Source organism: Erythrolamprus reginae, chromosome 3 (genome assembly GCF_031021105.1).
Source record: "Erythrolamprus reginae isolate rEryReg1 chromosome 3, rEryReg1.hap1, whole genome shotgun sequence".
In the NCBI taxonomy this organism is placed as follows: Eukaryota; Metazoa; Chordata; class Lepidosauria; order Squamata; family Dipsadidae; genus Erythrolamprus; species Erythrolamprus reginae.
The window spans coordinates 53,581,754-53,598,685 of NC_091952.1; the positions used below are offsets into that span (position 1 = coordinate 53,581,754).

Consider the following 16,932-nt stretch of genomic DNA (forward strand, 5'->3'; position numbering starts at 1 on the left):
GCAAGAAAAAACCCCAACTACTCTATCACTCTTGATTAAAATAATGGAATGCGCAGAAATGTCCAAACTAACAATGGAACTGCAAAACAAGGATGAGACAGATTTCTACAAAGCTTGGGATAAATGGTACCTCTGGTTAAAAAAAAGGAATTATCTAAAAATTACCCATCAAGAAAAATATCCAACAAAAACAACTTGAAAAAATAGCAATTTACATCACAAATCATAACATCAAACTGAAACAACAAACTGTAAACATCGATCGACACAAACTCCAACTTTACAAAGAAAATAAACCCCTAAATGAATTATATATATTGGCACTAAAAACTACATTCAAAACATATCAATAAAGCCTTAGGGTAAAACACACCAACTACGAGCTCAAACTACAGGCCGCAAATCATGAAAGACCCAGCTTTAACGCTGGTTTTCGCTCATCTAACCCCCCCTCCTTCTTCTCCCTATCCTCCTTCCTTCTATATCTACTTCCATCCCTTCACAACCCCCTTCTCCCACTCCCCAATTACTACATAAGTAGAGTGTAAAAAATGTACAATATGCATATCTCTTTTGTCTTTCTGTATCTGGTTTTTATTGTATATATTTAATAAATTTATTTTCTAAAAAAAAAAAAAAAAAAGAAGCCACCTGCTCGCTCTGCCAGATCAGCATTGTAGAGCAATCCTATTGAATGAGGCATTTTAATAAATCCCATTAAATGTGTTTCCCATCAAATTTGAAGGTTGTTGCATGATAGGAAACCATATGAGACACACATTTTAGAAAAACTGCATGTAGTGGTTTATTCTGTAATTTGGGATTAACAGGTGAAGCATATGGAGAGAAAAATGGAAAAAGATTTTTGGAGGTGTCACATACAGTCAACGGGATCCATACACCACAAGTCCAGTCAAACCTCCATTGAGTATATTCTTACTGAATACATAGACATACCTGTCTAGAAGTGCTATCTGCCTTAACTATAACAGTATATTCAGGGCATCCTGTTACATCTTTTTATCTTCTTTCTCATCGAAACCAGGTCCACCTTTTCCGCCTTTCTCTCCTTTGCTTTCTCTATGTTTACTCAGTTTGTCTCTTTCAAGTTTTCTGAATGTTCAATCTGACTAATTTTAGATCCTTAACCTCTGAAATTGAGAATCAGATTATCCGTTTCTGTTTCCTGTGTATGAGGGTCTGAGAGGGCATGAAAAGTTTTTTGTTTGTTTGTTTATATGCTTCTTATATAATCCTGGAAGTAAATTGCAACATGAGGCAATGTTGATTGCTTAAGTTTGGATATAAGTTTAAATATATCGTTAATTTAAATTATTTTTTTTACTTTGACCATTATTTTGCCCCCTTTGCAGCGTGTTCTCAACATGCTATAGATAAGCATTTCTTTTGTTCTGGTACAATTTCTGAACTATTGTATTAAAGGATGCCTTTTAATGATTACATTGATTATTGACCTCCTATTGCACTGGAGAATTTAGTTTGCTTAATTTATTGAGTCATTGGGGCAGCTGTTATTGAATTAAACATTTTATCTGAGCATGTATTAATTCTTTAAGTTTCCTATTTATCATTCACTGCAATCTGTCTGACATAGGATAAGTACTGTTTTCTTTGTACAGTATTGACATTTAATCATTGGTATAATGAATGATACTAGATATCAACCTCTGTTAAAAAAACAAATAAGAATAATGAACTTTCTTGAGATTTTCTATGGAAACTCTTCTTCTTGGATACTCATTGTTGCCTCGATTCTTTGGAAGAATTTGGGGAAACAAGCATTCAGCTGACTATCATTTTGTTTATGACTCAGTTCCTTGAAGCAAATCCCATTTATTCCATGCTTACCTCTTATTTACAGATAAGCATGCACATGATTTCAATCTTAGAAAACCAGATCTATCCAAAATAGCATACATTTATGCCAAGCACCCAGAGTCATCTCTCTCTTTCTTTCTTTCTTTCTTTCTTTCTTTCTTTCTTTCTTTCTTTCTTTCTCTCTCTCTCTCTCTCTCTCTCTCTCTCTCTCTCTCTCCCCACACACACATATATACACCCGTATCTCTTTGAAAAAATTCTTTGCATGGTCAAGATTTCTTCTCCATTGTGGGTTAAGCTAGCATTCAGGATGGGTTGTCCTATTACACTCAGAATGAGGACCGAGTCTATCAATTCTTGATGTGTTCCATCTGCCAATATCCCAGCTTCGACTCGGTCCTCAATAGGACAAGACATGTCTAATTTTACTCCTATCCGGATTGCCTTTTCATCCACCTTAGAGATTGCAAGGAGCATTGTTGTGACTCCTGAATCAAGCTCTCAATTGACACCTAGAGAATCTAACAGTTGGTATCTGGGCTTTGGCTCTGGCCACAGCAGCGGGTGTGCGTCAACCTTGTGACATTGATCGTGAGTGACTTTGGCCTGGCCTGTCACTGGAGTCTTATAGTTCTTTAATCTCCTGCAGCACTAGCACACAGAGGCCAGAGCTCCACTCGACAACGGGACCATGGCCATCCTCCCAGCTAATTTCAAATCTGCCAGCTGGTTGTTTAGTTTGAGTTTTGATCAAGCCCAGTGCTGTTGTAGGACCGCTTCGCTCAAGTGAATTGGCTATGAGAAATTGCCCCTTTCTTACCTCTTATTTACAGATAAGCATTCAAATGATTGCAATCTTAACAGAAAACCAGACCTATCCAAAATAGCATACATTCATGCCAAGCATTTAGATTCATCTCCCCCCCCACACACACAAATACATCCGTGCCTCTTTGAAAAACCTCTTTGCATGGTCATGATTTCTTTTTGACAGTTTTGGGTGGTTCAGAGATAATGACAGAAGGAAGAAGAATACAGAAAACTTTTTCTCAGTCAACTTTTTACCATTATTCCATAATTTAATAACAATAATACTTAGACATATATCGCTTTACACTGCTTTACAGCTCTCTCTAAGCGGTTTTACAGAGTCAGCATATTGCCTCCAGCAATTTGGGTTCCCATTGGGTGGAAGGCTGAGTCAATCTGGAGCCTGGTGGGTTTGGACTGCCAAATTGCAGGTAGCTGGCAATCAGCAGAAGTAGCCTGCAGTGCTGCATTCTAACCACTGTGCCACTGAGCCAGGCTGAATCATCTTTTACTTTTAACTTTTTGTTGTAATTCAGTCTATGTTTCAGAGATTCAAATATTATTTTGTCTTTCTTCTAAGCTAGGCTTCCAGTTCTTTATGGTTTATAAGCGTGTGAACCCCTTATCTTGTAATAAGGGAATAAATAGCATTTCCAGTAGTGCAGAAAATATCAGAACAGATGCAGAGTAAAAAGTCACAGTTTATGTATTTGTCATCTTTCATCTCTCCTTACTGACCTTGAAGTGGAGAACCATGAACGATAATTAGAACTGGCCAGGAATCACTGTTTTAACCAAAAATTAGAATAAAACATATACCTTACATGAGTAATAAATTCGTGACAAAGGAGGGTGTTATCTGTTGGTTATAATGGAAAAGTCCATAAGAAACTTGCGTTTAGAATGACCAGACTTTTAAAGATACAATTATAATCTGCACTAAAATGAATTACCAATAAGGATCATTTAGCATTTTTAAACATAAATTTCTATCCTAAATTTCTTACACTTTTGATATGAGATCTTGGCTCTTTTTTCTGTTCTGGTCTTACTTTTTTCTTTTTTTTAAAAGGAAAGTATCAGTCTTAGTAGAGAAGACCCAGCTTCCTGCTTTGTTGGTACAGAGATGAGCAGCCCCTCTACTAATGTATATGAGTTAACAGCAAATTAAATGAGAATCATAGGAAAGGAACAAAGTGTGGGAAAAAAATTCAGTGCCAAAGTAAACTTTCATTCTTTGAAAAGCCTGCTGGTCCCTTTTTGATTAGCATAGGTGTGAGTCATCTTTTGCTCATTAATTTATGAAAACAAGAGTGTCAGTTCTTAAACAGGCTTGGGAATCATCAATTCTCTGACACATTCACTTTTTTCCCCCATGTTCAATCCTGCTACATGGCTTTGAGACTGAGTGATGAAGAGATGTATTTATCTATGTTCAGAGGGATCATGCTTTCCAGGGAAATGATATCCAGAACAATAAACAAGCAATACTAAACTCATGATACCATAGACTGAATGCCATTCTTTACATTAGCAATGAAATCAGTTATCCCACTCTAGGTAGTCCTCTCTTCCTAAGCGAGACAGTGGTTGAGTGAATTTTGCCCCAGTTTACAACCTTTCTTGCAATGGTTGTTAAGTGAATCACTGCAGTAACATGGTTGAGAATCTGGCTGCTCCGTTGTTTTTGTTTGTCAGGAAGTCGCAAAAAGGTGATCACATGACCATGGGGATGCTGCAATGGTCTTAAGTGTGAAAAAACAGCCATATTAAGGAAGCATCTTGAATATAATGTTTTGTGATCAGGATCTTATTTGTCTTCCTAAATCTATCTAAATCCTTTAGAAGCTATCCACATGCAAATAAAACTGTATAATTTTCTTCACACAATTATTGTATATATGCCCAACTTTGATGTCTTTTTCCTGTCGAGATCTAAAAGTTCATGAAAAAGACATACTGTACGTATGATCATGGTGCTGTTTTTTTTTTAAAACTGCTACACAACAAAGGTTAGTTAGTAAGAGATTGTTGTTTCTTTTGTTCTAAGCCTTTTATCTATAATCAGGTCTTAAGTCTTCCTTTGAAACCATAATAAAAGTTCAGGCATCTTATTTTTTTATTGTGAAACTTAAGCAGCAATTAAGCCTGCATAGTTGGGGATAAAATTTTATTAGTTAGCAATAGTCTTGCCTGTCTGCAAGAGGCCCTGCATGACAGTACACTTGGTTTTTGTGTGCCTGTGAGCTGATATGTGTATTTTAATTAACCTCTTACACATTTGTTCAGATATTCAGGTCTGTTCATGTTGTCATCGACCTGCTATTCTGGCTTTTCCGGAGTTTGCTGCATGGCCCCACCGTTGATGTCCGAGGGGCTCAGCTTTCTACTTAGCTGTTAGGATTTTAATGCTTGAGTTCACAGAGGTTTTCTTTGGCACCGAGCTCCTTATTTCCTCTGCATGTTTTGAGAAAGGGGCTGGTTATATTTCTTTTCTATTCTCTGACTCTGGACGTTATGGAAGAAACGGCACCTTCCTCCAGTTTGGTGCATGTTTAGCAGTCTGTCCAATTAGCTGTCCCATAATAAGTCAGAAAAAGGTATGTCCAATAATTTGCTAACCCTTTTATTTAATATTTGGAGTCCTGTTGTGTAAAAATATAAATAATCTTATTTATATTTTTAGTCATCAAGACTCCAAACGTTCAGCAAATCATTGGATATACTTCTTTTAGAGTGGAGACTTGTGGGTTGTTAGATTTAATATTACAGTGCTGTTATGTGCAACATTCACTTAAAGATTAGTGCTCATTAAGAAAACATTGAGCTAATTGTAAATAACTTCCTGAAAAAAAGAGTTGATTTTACTACAGTCACCAATAGCCCAAAGTCATGATGTGAGAAAATATGTTAAATCAATAAAGAAATGTGGTCCTTGTAAAGGAAATAGCATCCATAGACACATACAAAATATATTCGATCACCAATCAATAAAAGCACCGGACAACAATATTTCCACAACATAGTACAGGTAGTCCTTGGCGTAGGACCACAATTGAGCCCAAAATATCAATTGATAAGCAAGACAGTTGTTGTTAAGTTAGTAACATGGTCATTAAGTGAATCTGACTTCCCCATTGATCTTGCTTGTTAAAAGATTGCAAAAGGTGATTATGTGACCCAGGGACACTGTAACCATCATAATACATGCCGGGTACCTAGCATCCAAATTATGTTCACATGACCATGGGAATGCTGCAATGGTTTTAGATATGAAAAACGGTCATAAGTCACTTTTTCCAGAGCTGTTGTAACTTCGCACAGTCACTAAATACATAAATACAACAACAACAACAACAATAGCAACAGAGTTGGAAGGGACCTTGGAGGTCTTCTAGTGATTGTAACGGTATGTGGAAATGAAGAACAAGGGGAAGCAAGACTGCCTAGGAAGCAACCAGACAAGAGAGGGAGGAGCTCCTAGTGGCTTAATGGTTAGAAGAAGAAATTTAGTAAGGACCTGCACTAATTGAACAGGTGGTTAAAAGTGACAGCAGGAGATTTGTAATTGCAAGACTCTGTTAAGCATCCAAAGAAAGAAGCTGGAGTGGGTTTTCCATCTCTCCAACAACCTCTAAGATCTTTAAGGAATTACAGTATATCCAGATAATTGAAACAGAGGAATATGTGTAGCTAAAAATTTGCACTGATTAAGGAGAAGGAGGAGAAAGAGTGTTATTACTACTTTATGCTAAAACTCATATTTTTAAAATCTCTCTGTGTAAATAATAGAATTGTCTTAGTCTTTCACTGATATATCAGGTTGTGTTCATGTTCTTTTTTTTTTTTTTTTACAATCTCTTGTGATATGTAATAAATGTAAACTGCTCCAAACTAGACTGCAGAAAATATGACCTCAGCAATAGAGTGATCAACACCTGGAATGCACTACCTTACTCTGTGGTTTCTTCTCCAAACCCCAAAATCTTTAACCTTAGATTGTCTACAGTTGACCTCTGCCCTTTTCTAAGAAGTTTGTAAGAGGCGTGCATAAGTGCATCATTGTGCCTACCGTCCCTGTCCTATTGTTCTGTTGTCTTCTTTTATCTGTTATCTTGCTCGATGAAACAAACAAACAAACAAACAAATATTTTGCAAATTGCACTTTGAAAAAAATTGGAGGCAGAATACTCTCCAGTTGTAACAGACCAGCACCATCTTGTGGCTTGTTTGTTTCTTAACTATAAGCCTGTTTTCTAGGGCAATCACTGGTTAATTAACTCCTTTCATGTTGAATGCCTACACTTTAAAACATAGAAGTGTTGTGAGATTTTATTTTGTTTTGTTTTTGCTTTGCCCCCCCCCCTTGCTTTTTTTAAAACCAAAATATTTCATTTTTATCACTTGCAAGATCTCCCAAGGGGGAAGAAGGGCTAAATCCTCTGATCATTGTAGTCTGCTGCCCTTAGTGATAATTTAAATGAGTTTTATCATTGGATATTAAACTTACTGTGAAACTATTTTTGTTATGGATTATCTACATTTTTCATTCAGATTGTTGTTCAACTGTTGTTAAGAATTACTCATATTTATAGCTTTTATTTATTTGGGATGACCAGATCTCAAAAAAGTAAGGGTTTTTAAATTATTATTATTATTAATTCTGTATGAAATCTTCATTGTTCCAAACAACAAAACATCTATTTAGTTTTAGGAAGATAAAACCAGAAAGAATCAGATTTTTTTTTTTAAAAAAACCAAGATATTAAAATTGTTGTTTATGTCTAGCTTCTTGCCCAGAAATATATAACGTCTCTCCACCAAAAATCAAGTCCAACTAGAATAGCTTTACAGAGAATCATTAGAACTGCCCAGAATATCATTGGGTTCCAGCTACCAGCCCTGGACGATGTCTTCATATCTCGCTGTTCTAGGAAGGTGCACAACATTCTCAGAGACTCTTCTCATCCAGCTTATGCACCAAGACAAATTCCTTGTATGTCCAGTCACATTCGGCCAATAAAGAATTCTATTCTTACAATCTTTTGGGACTGCTGCCTTCTGGCAGAAGATACAGAACAATTAAAACTCAAATCACATGTTTTCTGAACAGTCGTCCTCCCCCCCAGAGCTATAATTGCACTTAGCAATGTACTAGGGGGTTCACCATCAGTGAACTGCTGGACAATACTACCTGGTCTGTTGTGTGGATGTTGGATGGTTCAGATGGGAAATTGTAGGGGGTTGAGCGTGTTCTTTTGGATTGTTATGTATGTTGAGATTGGTCTTTGGCGTCATACGAATTTTGTTGCATGGGTATACTGTGTGTATACATACAATGACAATAAAGTTTGTATGTATGTATGTATGTATGTATGTATGTATGTATGTATGTATGTATGTATTTATTTAATACTTCAGGTGATTGGATTCTAAACAGTACTGTAGAATGTTGCTGTTTGTTATGCTGTTTCTGAAGGAATTCTTATTTATTCATTCATTCATTCATTCATTCATTCATTCATTCAATTTTTATGCCGCCCTTCTCCTTAGACTCAGGGTGGCTTACAACATGTTAGCAATAGCACTTTTTAACAGAGCCAGCATATTGCCCCCACAATCCGGATCCTCATTTTACCCACCTCGGAAGGATGGAAGGCTGAGTCAACCTTGAGCCAGTGATGAGATTTGAACCGCTGACCTTCAGATCTACAGTCAGCTTCAGTGGCCTGCAGTACAGCACTCTGCCTGCTGCGCCATATTAAATGTCTACTTAGAGAAACTATGTTCATCTGATTAGATCTTAGCAATTAGTTTAAAAATGTCAGGGTGAAGCCTTATTTAAATCTAACTCTCTTTTTCAGTGGCCACAGTAAATTCATTTCTTATTTGAAAATAATTATACTGATTTTGTTCTTGGCAATGTTGCTACCTGCTGCTAAATATTATTATCGGTTACTATTGAATATTTGTTACCTGTATTGGATCTGACTCACCTGAGAATAATCAGCAGACGTGATGGAGACAAAACCTATCCATTTGCATTGTTTTCTCATTTCATTCATTCATTCATTCATTCATTCATTCATTCATTCATTCATTCATTTATTAGAATTGAAAGGGACCTTGCAGGTCATCAAGTGCAACCCCCTGCTTAAGCACAAAATCCTATAGCACCCCAGCCAAATGACAGTCCAATCTCCTCTTGAAAATATCCAAAGTTGGGGAATTCACAACCTCCGCTGGCAGGCCGTTCCACTGGTTGATCGCTCTGACCGTCAGGAAGTTCTTCCTTATTTCTAGGTTGAATCTCTCCTTGAGCTTCCAACTGTTGTTTCTCATCTGGCCCTCTTGTGCCCTTTCTAATTTTTTTCTAATATTACATTGAGTGAGCTTCTATTTACCCATAGGTGAAGTTATTTATATATATTTAAGAGTCGGACTGACTTTTCAGTGAAGTCAGAGTGTGATACAAGGCTGGAAATCAGATATTTAGAGCAAGTGAACTAGAACTGTGATATTATTTTGCATAGATTGAATATTTGGGATAGAATCAGTAGAGCTAGGCATTAGAGAGTCTCCTTTGCATTTAGTTGTAGGTAGTCTTAAGATGTTTGGCTAGATTTGTTTTAAGTTTTGTGAATCCGTATTAGGTAATGAAGTCATCTTATACTTCTGCAACCTAGGGGCTGTTCTTGATTCAACATCCCCTAGTCTGGCTGAGTGTTAGATAGGGTTAATCATCATGTAGTTTTTAGTTTATGATTTAATATTTGTATGAACTTACCATATTGATGAGCTTAAAATTTTCTGAGAATTCACTTATAATGTAGTAGATTGGGTACTGAAACCATCAGGCAAAATAACAGTACTGGAATGTGCATGCTGTGTTCTCCAAATCTTGGAGAGATTGCTGAAACATAGTTCTTAGCATTCCTCCCTATGCTTTATGGCATTGTTGGAAGATGATAATCAACAATCTCTTTGAAGGTCACAGTCACCCAATCTTGCTTTATTGAGAAAAAAATACTTTAATCTCTGGCTCCTAGTTTTTCCAGCAAAAGTCTGGAAAACCACTATATAGTAGCAAACAGAAAAGAAAACATAAATTCATTGTTGGTATCTCGTAGTCATCAGGATTTGGATTTTTACAGTCCAGCTCAAATAGACTGAACTTTGTCCAATGCTAAGCATTTTTACTAAAGATGCTGAGAAAACGACACTTCTAAAACACATAATGTGGAATGCCAATGTCTTTTCTAATACATTTTGGGACATGAAATACATTGTTATTTGACAGTTAGAAAATAAAATTAGAACAGCGATTCTACATTATGTGTTTCAGCAATGCCCTTCTCTATGCCAAAGAGCCATTTGTATGCTTATAAGGAACTTTAATTGCACAAATACTCATTTATTAATGCTAAAAATAGCAAAATGCCTCTTTTTGGGATCATTTTAGGCCCAAATTGGTAAGAACACTGTACAGATGAATCCTGCATTTCATTAAAAATAAATCTTATCAGAAGGCGGAAGAAATAATATGGAACGTCAGAGATTGGCTTTATATATTGTTGTTATTAAAAGGGCAATGTAAAAAATGGCATGTACTTGATCCATCTGTGCTAATTTTAGATGTATTTTTCAATCCAATGCAAGTAGCCAGGTTTGAGCTAAAAAGCTTTAAAACAGTTTGCAGGTAGGATATTCGAAAGAACACCTTGTGTATGAAGTTGCCTGGAATCAGCAGGTTTTATTACAGGTCCTGGGATACGTTCCAACATCATAAAATGCTAAGTAATTAGACATACTGTATGTGACAAGGTCTTTTCTGTAGCATTTCTTCATCAAGTTTATTCATTAAAATTTATTACAGGATTTATATCCCAATTGTTTTAAAATGTAACTATTGTATTTCTTCCCTTCTGAATTTTAGATAGTCAAAAATGATTTTGCTAGCCTTGTAAGATATTTTATTGACTTGGCTTTTTGTAAAGGAATGTTTCCTTTTTTAAAAAAAAAGTATATTTCTATTTGGTATGTTTTTACTTTTTTGTATTATCTTTAAAAAAAATAATAGTAAGCTTCAGACTCTTATTATTTAATAATAGTAAGTTTCAGCCTTTTAATTCTCTCCTTGGTTCCCAAATAGATGTGGATGAGTGTGCAGAGGGGAACGGTGGCTGCCAACAAACTTGTGTCAACATGATGGGAAGCTATGAGTGCCATTGCCGTGAAGGCTTTTTCCTGAGTGATAACCAGCATACCTGCATCCAGCGTCCTGAAGGTTGGTCTTTAATGTTTTTATTTCTGCTTACCTGTCTCTGTTTTGGATCTTTAACTTTATTATCAGGTTTAAAGAAGAGATGGGAAATTACAGTTTCTTGTACAGCGGTATCTCTGCTTAAAAACTTAATTTGTTCCGTGACCAGGTTCTTAAGTAGAAAAGTTTGTAAAAAGAAGAAATTTTTCCCATAGGAATCAATGTAAAATCAAATAATGCATGTAATTGGGGAAACCACAGGGAGGGTAGAGGCCCTGTTTCCCCCCAGGAGATCCCTAGAGAGGTCCCACGGAGGCTTCTCCCTGCCTTTTCCAGTTACAGTTTCGGAGGCTCGGGTTTGTAAGTGGAAAATGGTTCTTGAGAAGAGGCAAAAAAAATCTTAAACACCCGGTTCTTATTTAGAAAAGTTCGTAAGTAGAGGCATTCTTAGGTAGAGGTACCACTGTATTTGAGTTGGCCTTGCCTGTGGATCAGGGGTGAAATGCTCCCGGTTTGCTCGGGCCTGTGGGTCATTGGAGAGCCAGTTGTGAAGGGAGTGTGAGGCTCCGCCCACCTGCCCGGATGCCGCCATTTGGGTTCAGAACACTTGTGCAGAGGGTAAAAGAACCCAAATCGCAGCGTCCGGATAGGTGGGCCAAGCATTGCACTCCCTTTGCGACTAGTTCTCCAACAGCCTGCAAGCACGAACGAACTGGGAACATTTCACCCCTCCTGTGGATGGATAAATAGAGAATACCATTACAGTCCTGCTTTCAAGTTTGGGGATTAGCATTTCCCAATGTGCGATGTTCTCCAGAAGTGGGCCAAACTGATTGATAATCTTGGTGATTGTTTCAACACCTGGTAAAGACACCAGATTGAGAGACCCTATTTATGCTCTGAGTTGGTTGCTTCTCAGTCCCACCTGAGACAGTGATTTCACTTCAAACACCCTTTTATGATTGAAGTAAAGTACAGAATGCTCACTCAAATTGGTAGTATTAAGTACTGTAAATGGAGTAGGATACAGTGGATTTATTTTATTAGTCTGACAACTGATTAATGTGCTGATGAGACAAATTTCAATTCATATGAACTACAGGTTTCATTATCCTGATTCAAATCCCTTTTCATCAAAGATTTTTTGTTACTGTTTCAAAATACTCTTAATTAACACATGATTGTAGTCATAGTTAGACAATCCATCTCTCTTATAGGAATTGCTGGGCAGTGGGCATTTCTATATTTAACTCTAATGTTTTTGGTGATATTTGTAATAACAAATGAATTTTCTGAACAGTTAGTCTGCTAAACCATTTGGAATTTTTGAAAAAAAGAGTCAAGTTTACCTTAAGCGTCATGTGTCAAAAATTTCTTTGATGTGACATTTTTAAAAAGAACATTCAGAATTCCCAAAAGCTTCCTTTTGCTTAAAGACAAAAAAAATTAAACATTTATAACAAATTAATAAATAAAATTAGGGCAAATTTCAGAATTATCCTGCTTTTATTGTATACTTAGCCACCTTTCTTGCAAAGCAATATGTATTAGGAAATCACTGTTAGCTCTGTTCTGTAGGTTGATTTTGACATATTCGCATGGAAGCTTAATGCAAAAATTTAACACTTAGAACCACATTTAAAAGAACATTTTTTGTTTTGCAAGAAGGAAAGATTTGAACTCTATCCCAAATGTGACTCAATTGGTGACTGTGGTGACTGGGAATAAGAGCAATTGTAGCCCAACACCAGAAAACCTGGAGTAGATTAATTGTTACACGTGCTTAGGAGCACCCTTCTTTTACTGGTGCTCTCCAGATGTTTTGAACTTCAGTTCCTGGAATTTTCAACCAGAATAGTCTTTGACGTCCAATGGTACTATTGTCCAATGCAACTAGCTGAAAGACAGCAAGCTGAAGAAGACTGATTAAGAGGAAATGTGAGGGGTGAGGAGGATGATAATTTTAATGATGGAAAATGTTACAAACTGTATCATACTATGAATGTCTAGTTTTTAAAAAGTCCAATTAAATTCTGAAGCCTTCAATAACATTTAAATTATCAATGTTGTTAATTGGTTAGGTATTTTTCTTTTATCTTATTTATTTTATTTATTTATTTATTCGATTTTTATGCCGCCCTTCTCCTTAGACTCGGGGTGGCTTACAACATTTTAGCAATAGCACTTTTTAACAGAGCCAGCCTATTGCCCCCACAATCCGGGTCCTCATTTTACCCACCTCAGAAGGATGGAAGGCTGAGCCAACCTTGAGCTGGTGATGAAATTTGAACCGCTGACCTACAGATCTACATTCAGCTTCAGTGGCCTGCAGTACAGCACTCTACCTGCTGCGCCAACCCAGCTTGCATGGTCCTGCATTACTACTACCAGTTTGTTTAAGCATTTTAGTGTTATGGTTCAGTAATTTCTTATAAAGAAAAAGTGAATCAGTTGGAATGGCCATCTCTTGTGCTATATCACAATAATATATGAGGCTTATATATTTCTTTTAAAAGAATAACAGAGTTGGAAGGCTGTCTGGTAGTCCAACTCCCTGCTCCAGCAGGAAAATGTTTACCTGCTAACAAATTCTCGGGTTGTTAATATGCCTAATACAGATGCAGAAATTGAGCCTGACAAAAAGTGACCTGTCAACCTCCTACTCTGTTTTTATTGAGTTTGGCTATGAGAGTATAGTAGAGTGGAGTGGAGTGGAATGGAATGGAATGGAATGGAATAGAATAGAATAGAATTTATTGGCCATGTGTGATTGGACACACAAGGAATTTGTCTTGATGCATATGCTCTCAGTGTACATAAAAGAAAAGTTTGTCAAGAATCATAAGATAACAACATTTAATGATAGTCCAGGTACAAATAAGCAAACAGAACATACTAGTAATCAGTCAATATAAATTGTAAGGACACAAGCAGCAAAGTTACAGTCATACAGTCATTTGTGGGAGGAGATGGGTGATGGGAATGATGAGAAGATTAATAGTAGTGCAGACTTAGCAATTAGTTTGACAGTGTTAATGGAATTATTTGTTTAGCAGACTTGTGCAGTATACAGGTCCTCAATAGAAGGCAGGTTGGTAGCTAAGTCTACTACCATTTCTATGGTTTTGAGCGTATTGAGTTCCAGATTGTTCCGGTCACACCACAAGCTTAGTTAATAATAATGATAACAACAACAACAACAACAACAACAACAGAGTTAGAAGGGACCTTGGAGGTCTGCTAGTCCAACCCCCTGCTTAGGCAGAAAACCCTACATTACTTCAGACAAATGTTTATGCAGCATCTTCTTAAAATCTTCCAGTGTTGGAGTATTCACAACTTTGGTAGGCAATCTGTTCCACTATCAGGAAATTTCTGTTCTAACTGTCAGGAAATTTCTCCTTAGTTCTAAGTTACTTGTCTCCTGTTTTGTTTCCACCCATTGCTTCTTGTTCTACCCTCAGATCCTTTGGAGAATAGTAAAACTCCATCTTCTTCGTAGCAACCCTGAGATATTGGAACACTGCTAACATGTTATTCAACCTCCCGTCTGCATGCGGATTCATCATTGTCTCGAATGAGTCCGATCACTGTTGTGTCATCTGCGGAACTTCAGTAGTTTAACAGATGGACCAAGAATACCATGACAGAAGAACCCAGCTAAACCTGAATGACTTCTTAGCTCTTCAAATGTAGGAAAGCTCAAAGGCTACCTGGTATAATTATGCTCGAGTCTTGGTATTAACCTTGGTTTGGATCTGCGCTTGTTTTGGAATAAATTTTTACTTACCTGGCTCTACCTACAAAACCTCTTGACACCTGAATTTCCTAATATATAAGTTAGTCTCAATTGCTGTGCTAGAAATGCTGTGGGGAAGCAGGTTTTGCTTAATTAATACAAATTTTCTGGCCGACAGCCTTTTGCTATATGTCATTTACAAAAGTTGCAGCAAAACCAGACAAGCTTTTTCATCCAGGCATCAAAGATCTTGTGGGTCTCTTTCAAAATAAGGCCAAATAGAGGCAGCTTCTGAAGTAGAAGATACTAGAGGAAAAAAATCTTACAATAACAATCCATAAAGCTTGCCTTTTCTTGTCTCTTCTTGTGTCATCTTTGTTCTCTATCCAGCCCCGCCCCCACTGTTTGTTTTCTTTAGTTTTAAATAACCTCCTGAAAAACAAAAACAAAAAAAGGCTTTGTTCTTGTCATTAAATTTATTTTGGCTGTAGAAGATCTTGTTTTGAATTTAAATCCTTTCTGTTCTTCAGTCCATGTGTTTTTCTCCAGTGTAGCTGTTTATTGTGGCAACTTTGTTCTTTTGAGTCCTCCATCTGTGCACCTGCATTTCAGACTTCAAAGTAGTTTTAATTGATTGATCCATGATAAATTTGAAGTGACAGGCAATGTTATTGAGCTTATTCTGCGGAGATAAGGGCAGTGAAACCAAATCACCTCTCTGCTTTTATTATGTCTCTGCCAGTTTTCCTTCTAATAAATAGCTGCCCAGCATATCACAGTTAGTTATTAACTGTACATCCTGAACATATGCATCAAGCAACATGTCTTTAATCATCTTTTATTGTTTTATTGTTATATACTAAATATATTGTGGGGGGGGGTTTTCTATTTTTTTAAAAAAATAAGTGACTATGTTTCCTGTATGGCCTTTCAATTTTTATGGCTAATTAAGATGTCAAATTGATGCTCATCAGATTTTGCTCTAAATTATTGTTCACTTTCATTTCCATCTTTACTTTATTCCCTATTTGTCAATGTAACTTTTCAGTTTCCTCTTCATCTTGTTTTCTTTTCTTGACTTTAGACAGTACTCTAAGGTTGCAAGAATGATAAGTAAAGCGTTTCTTAAATGCATCCTTTCTCTTTTTACTGATTTCAGCTATAAATTGATTCAGACTCCCATTGTTTCCCATTCTGGCTATTACTGATGAATAAGTAATGCTTTCATTTCTAGTTTTTCTATCCAGTTTAAATCTGATCCTTTTCAAATCTTTCAGTTCAGTCCAGGTTTTTAAATTGGGGCATATAGCATCTATATTTTTGTTCATTTTACTGTCTTCTTTTATTATCCCTATTAAGTTTATCCCTATTATCCCTATTAAGTTTAGACTCCTCATAACCTTTAACTTGCTTGTGATCTTTCCCTTTTCTACATCCCCATTGTTTTCTGTATTTATTATTCCTGTTATTCATCAAATTCTGAGCATTTAATGATCCTTTTTCATCATTATTCCTTGTAGTTCTTTAGGCAGAATAAAAGATGCTTTGATATTTACTTGGCCTTTTCTTTGATATCTTATTTTGATTTAATGTCGTAATTATTATAAAGTTATAATGTTATTACTATCGTGCTTTTTTTTAAAAATCTTATTTTTTAAAAAATATTATATTTGTTTTATCAACATAAATAAAATACAGAACGGGAATAACAACAACCCTCCCTATACATTCAGTACTAACAACAACAAAAAGAAAAAAAGATTGGTGTACAAAAAAGAGGGAGGGAAATGACTCAAGGATCAAATACATTTAACATTAAATACTGTATATAGAATCTACATGTATAAAAAGCCAAATGCTAAAATCTCCATAACCACAAAGCCTACAAACTTGAAACTTGACTGATATGTTCCTCTTAGGTGCTCATCAAGAAAGGATTTTTGGAAATTACCATCAGATTATTAGTTATTTCTTGTATTATTATTATTAACACACACTGATGCTAAGGAGTTAGACATTCTACTCCCTCTCCCCACCTGAAAAGAACTCTGTTCCAACTGCCAGTGGCCGTGGCCAGTATGTAACTCATCTGGCCTGCAAGTTGGGAGCTTAGACATTCTACTCCATGCTAAGGAGTTCAGTTTCATGAGTATCTAGCTACTAGTATATATTTATAAAACCCAAGTCAACAGGCTAGAATCAGACTACAAATTACACTAATACTCACATCCCTCTGTTAACCGTCTGTTATTGTATTTAACATGTAGAACAATGATTCTCA

The 16,932-nt window shown here is 36.3% G+C and overlaps 1 protein-coding gene across 2 annotated transcripts in view; it reads left to right on the forward strand.

Annotated features, from left to right (window-relative positions):
* SCUBE3 (signal peptide, CUB domain and EGF like domain containing 3) overlaps positions 1–16,932 on the forward strand; it is a 136,683-nt gene that overhangs the window by 50,735 nt on the left and 69,016 nt on the right. For both annotated transcript variants that reach the window (XM_070745311.1, XM_070745312.1), the window contains exon 4: positions 10,802–10,936. In XM_070745311.1, the coding sequence (XP_070601412.1) occupies positions 10,802–10,936 (135 nt within the window). The remainder of the gene's footprint in view (positions 1–10,801; positions 10,937–16,932) is intronic.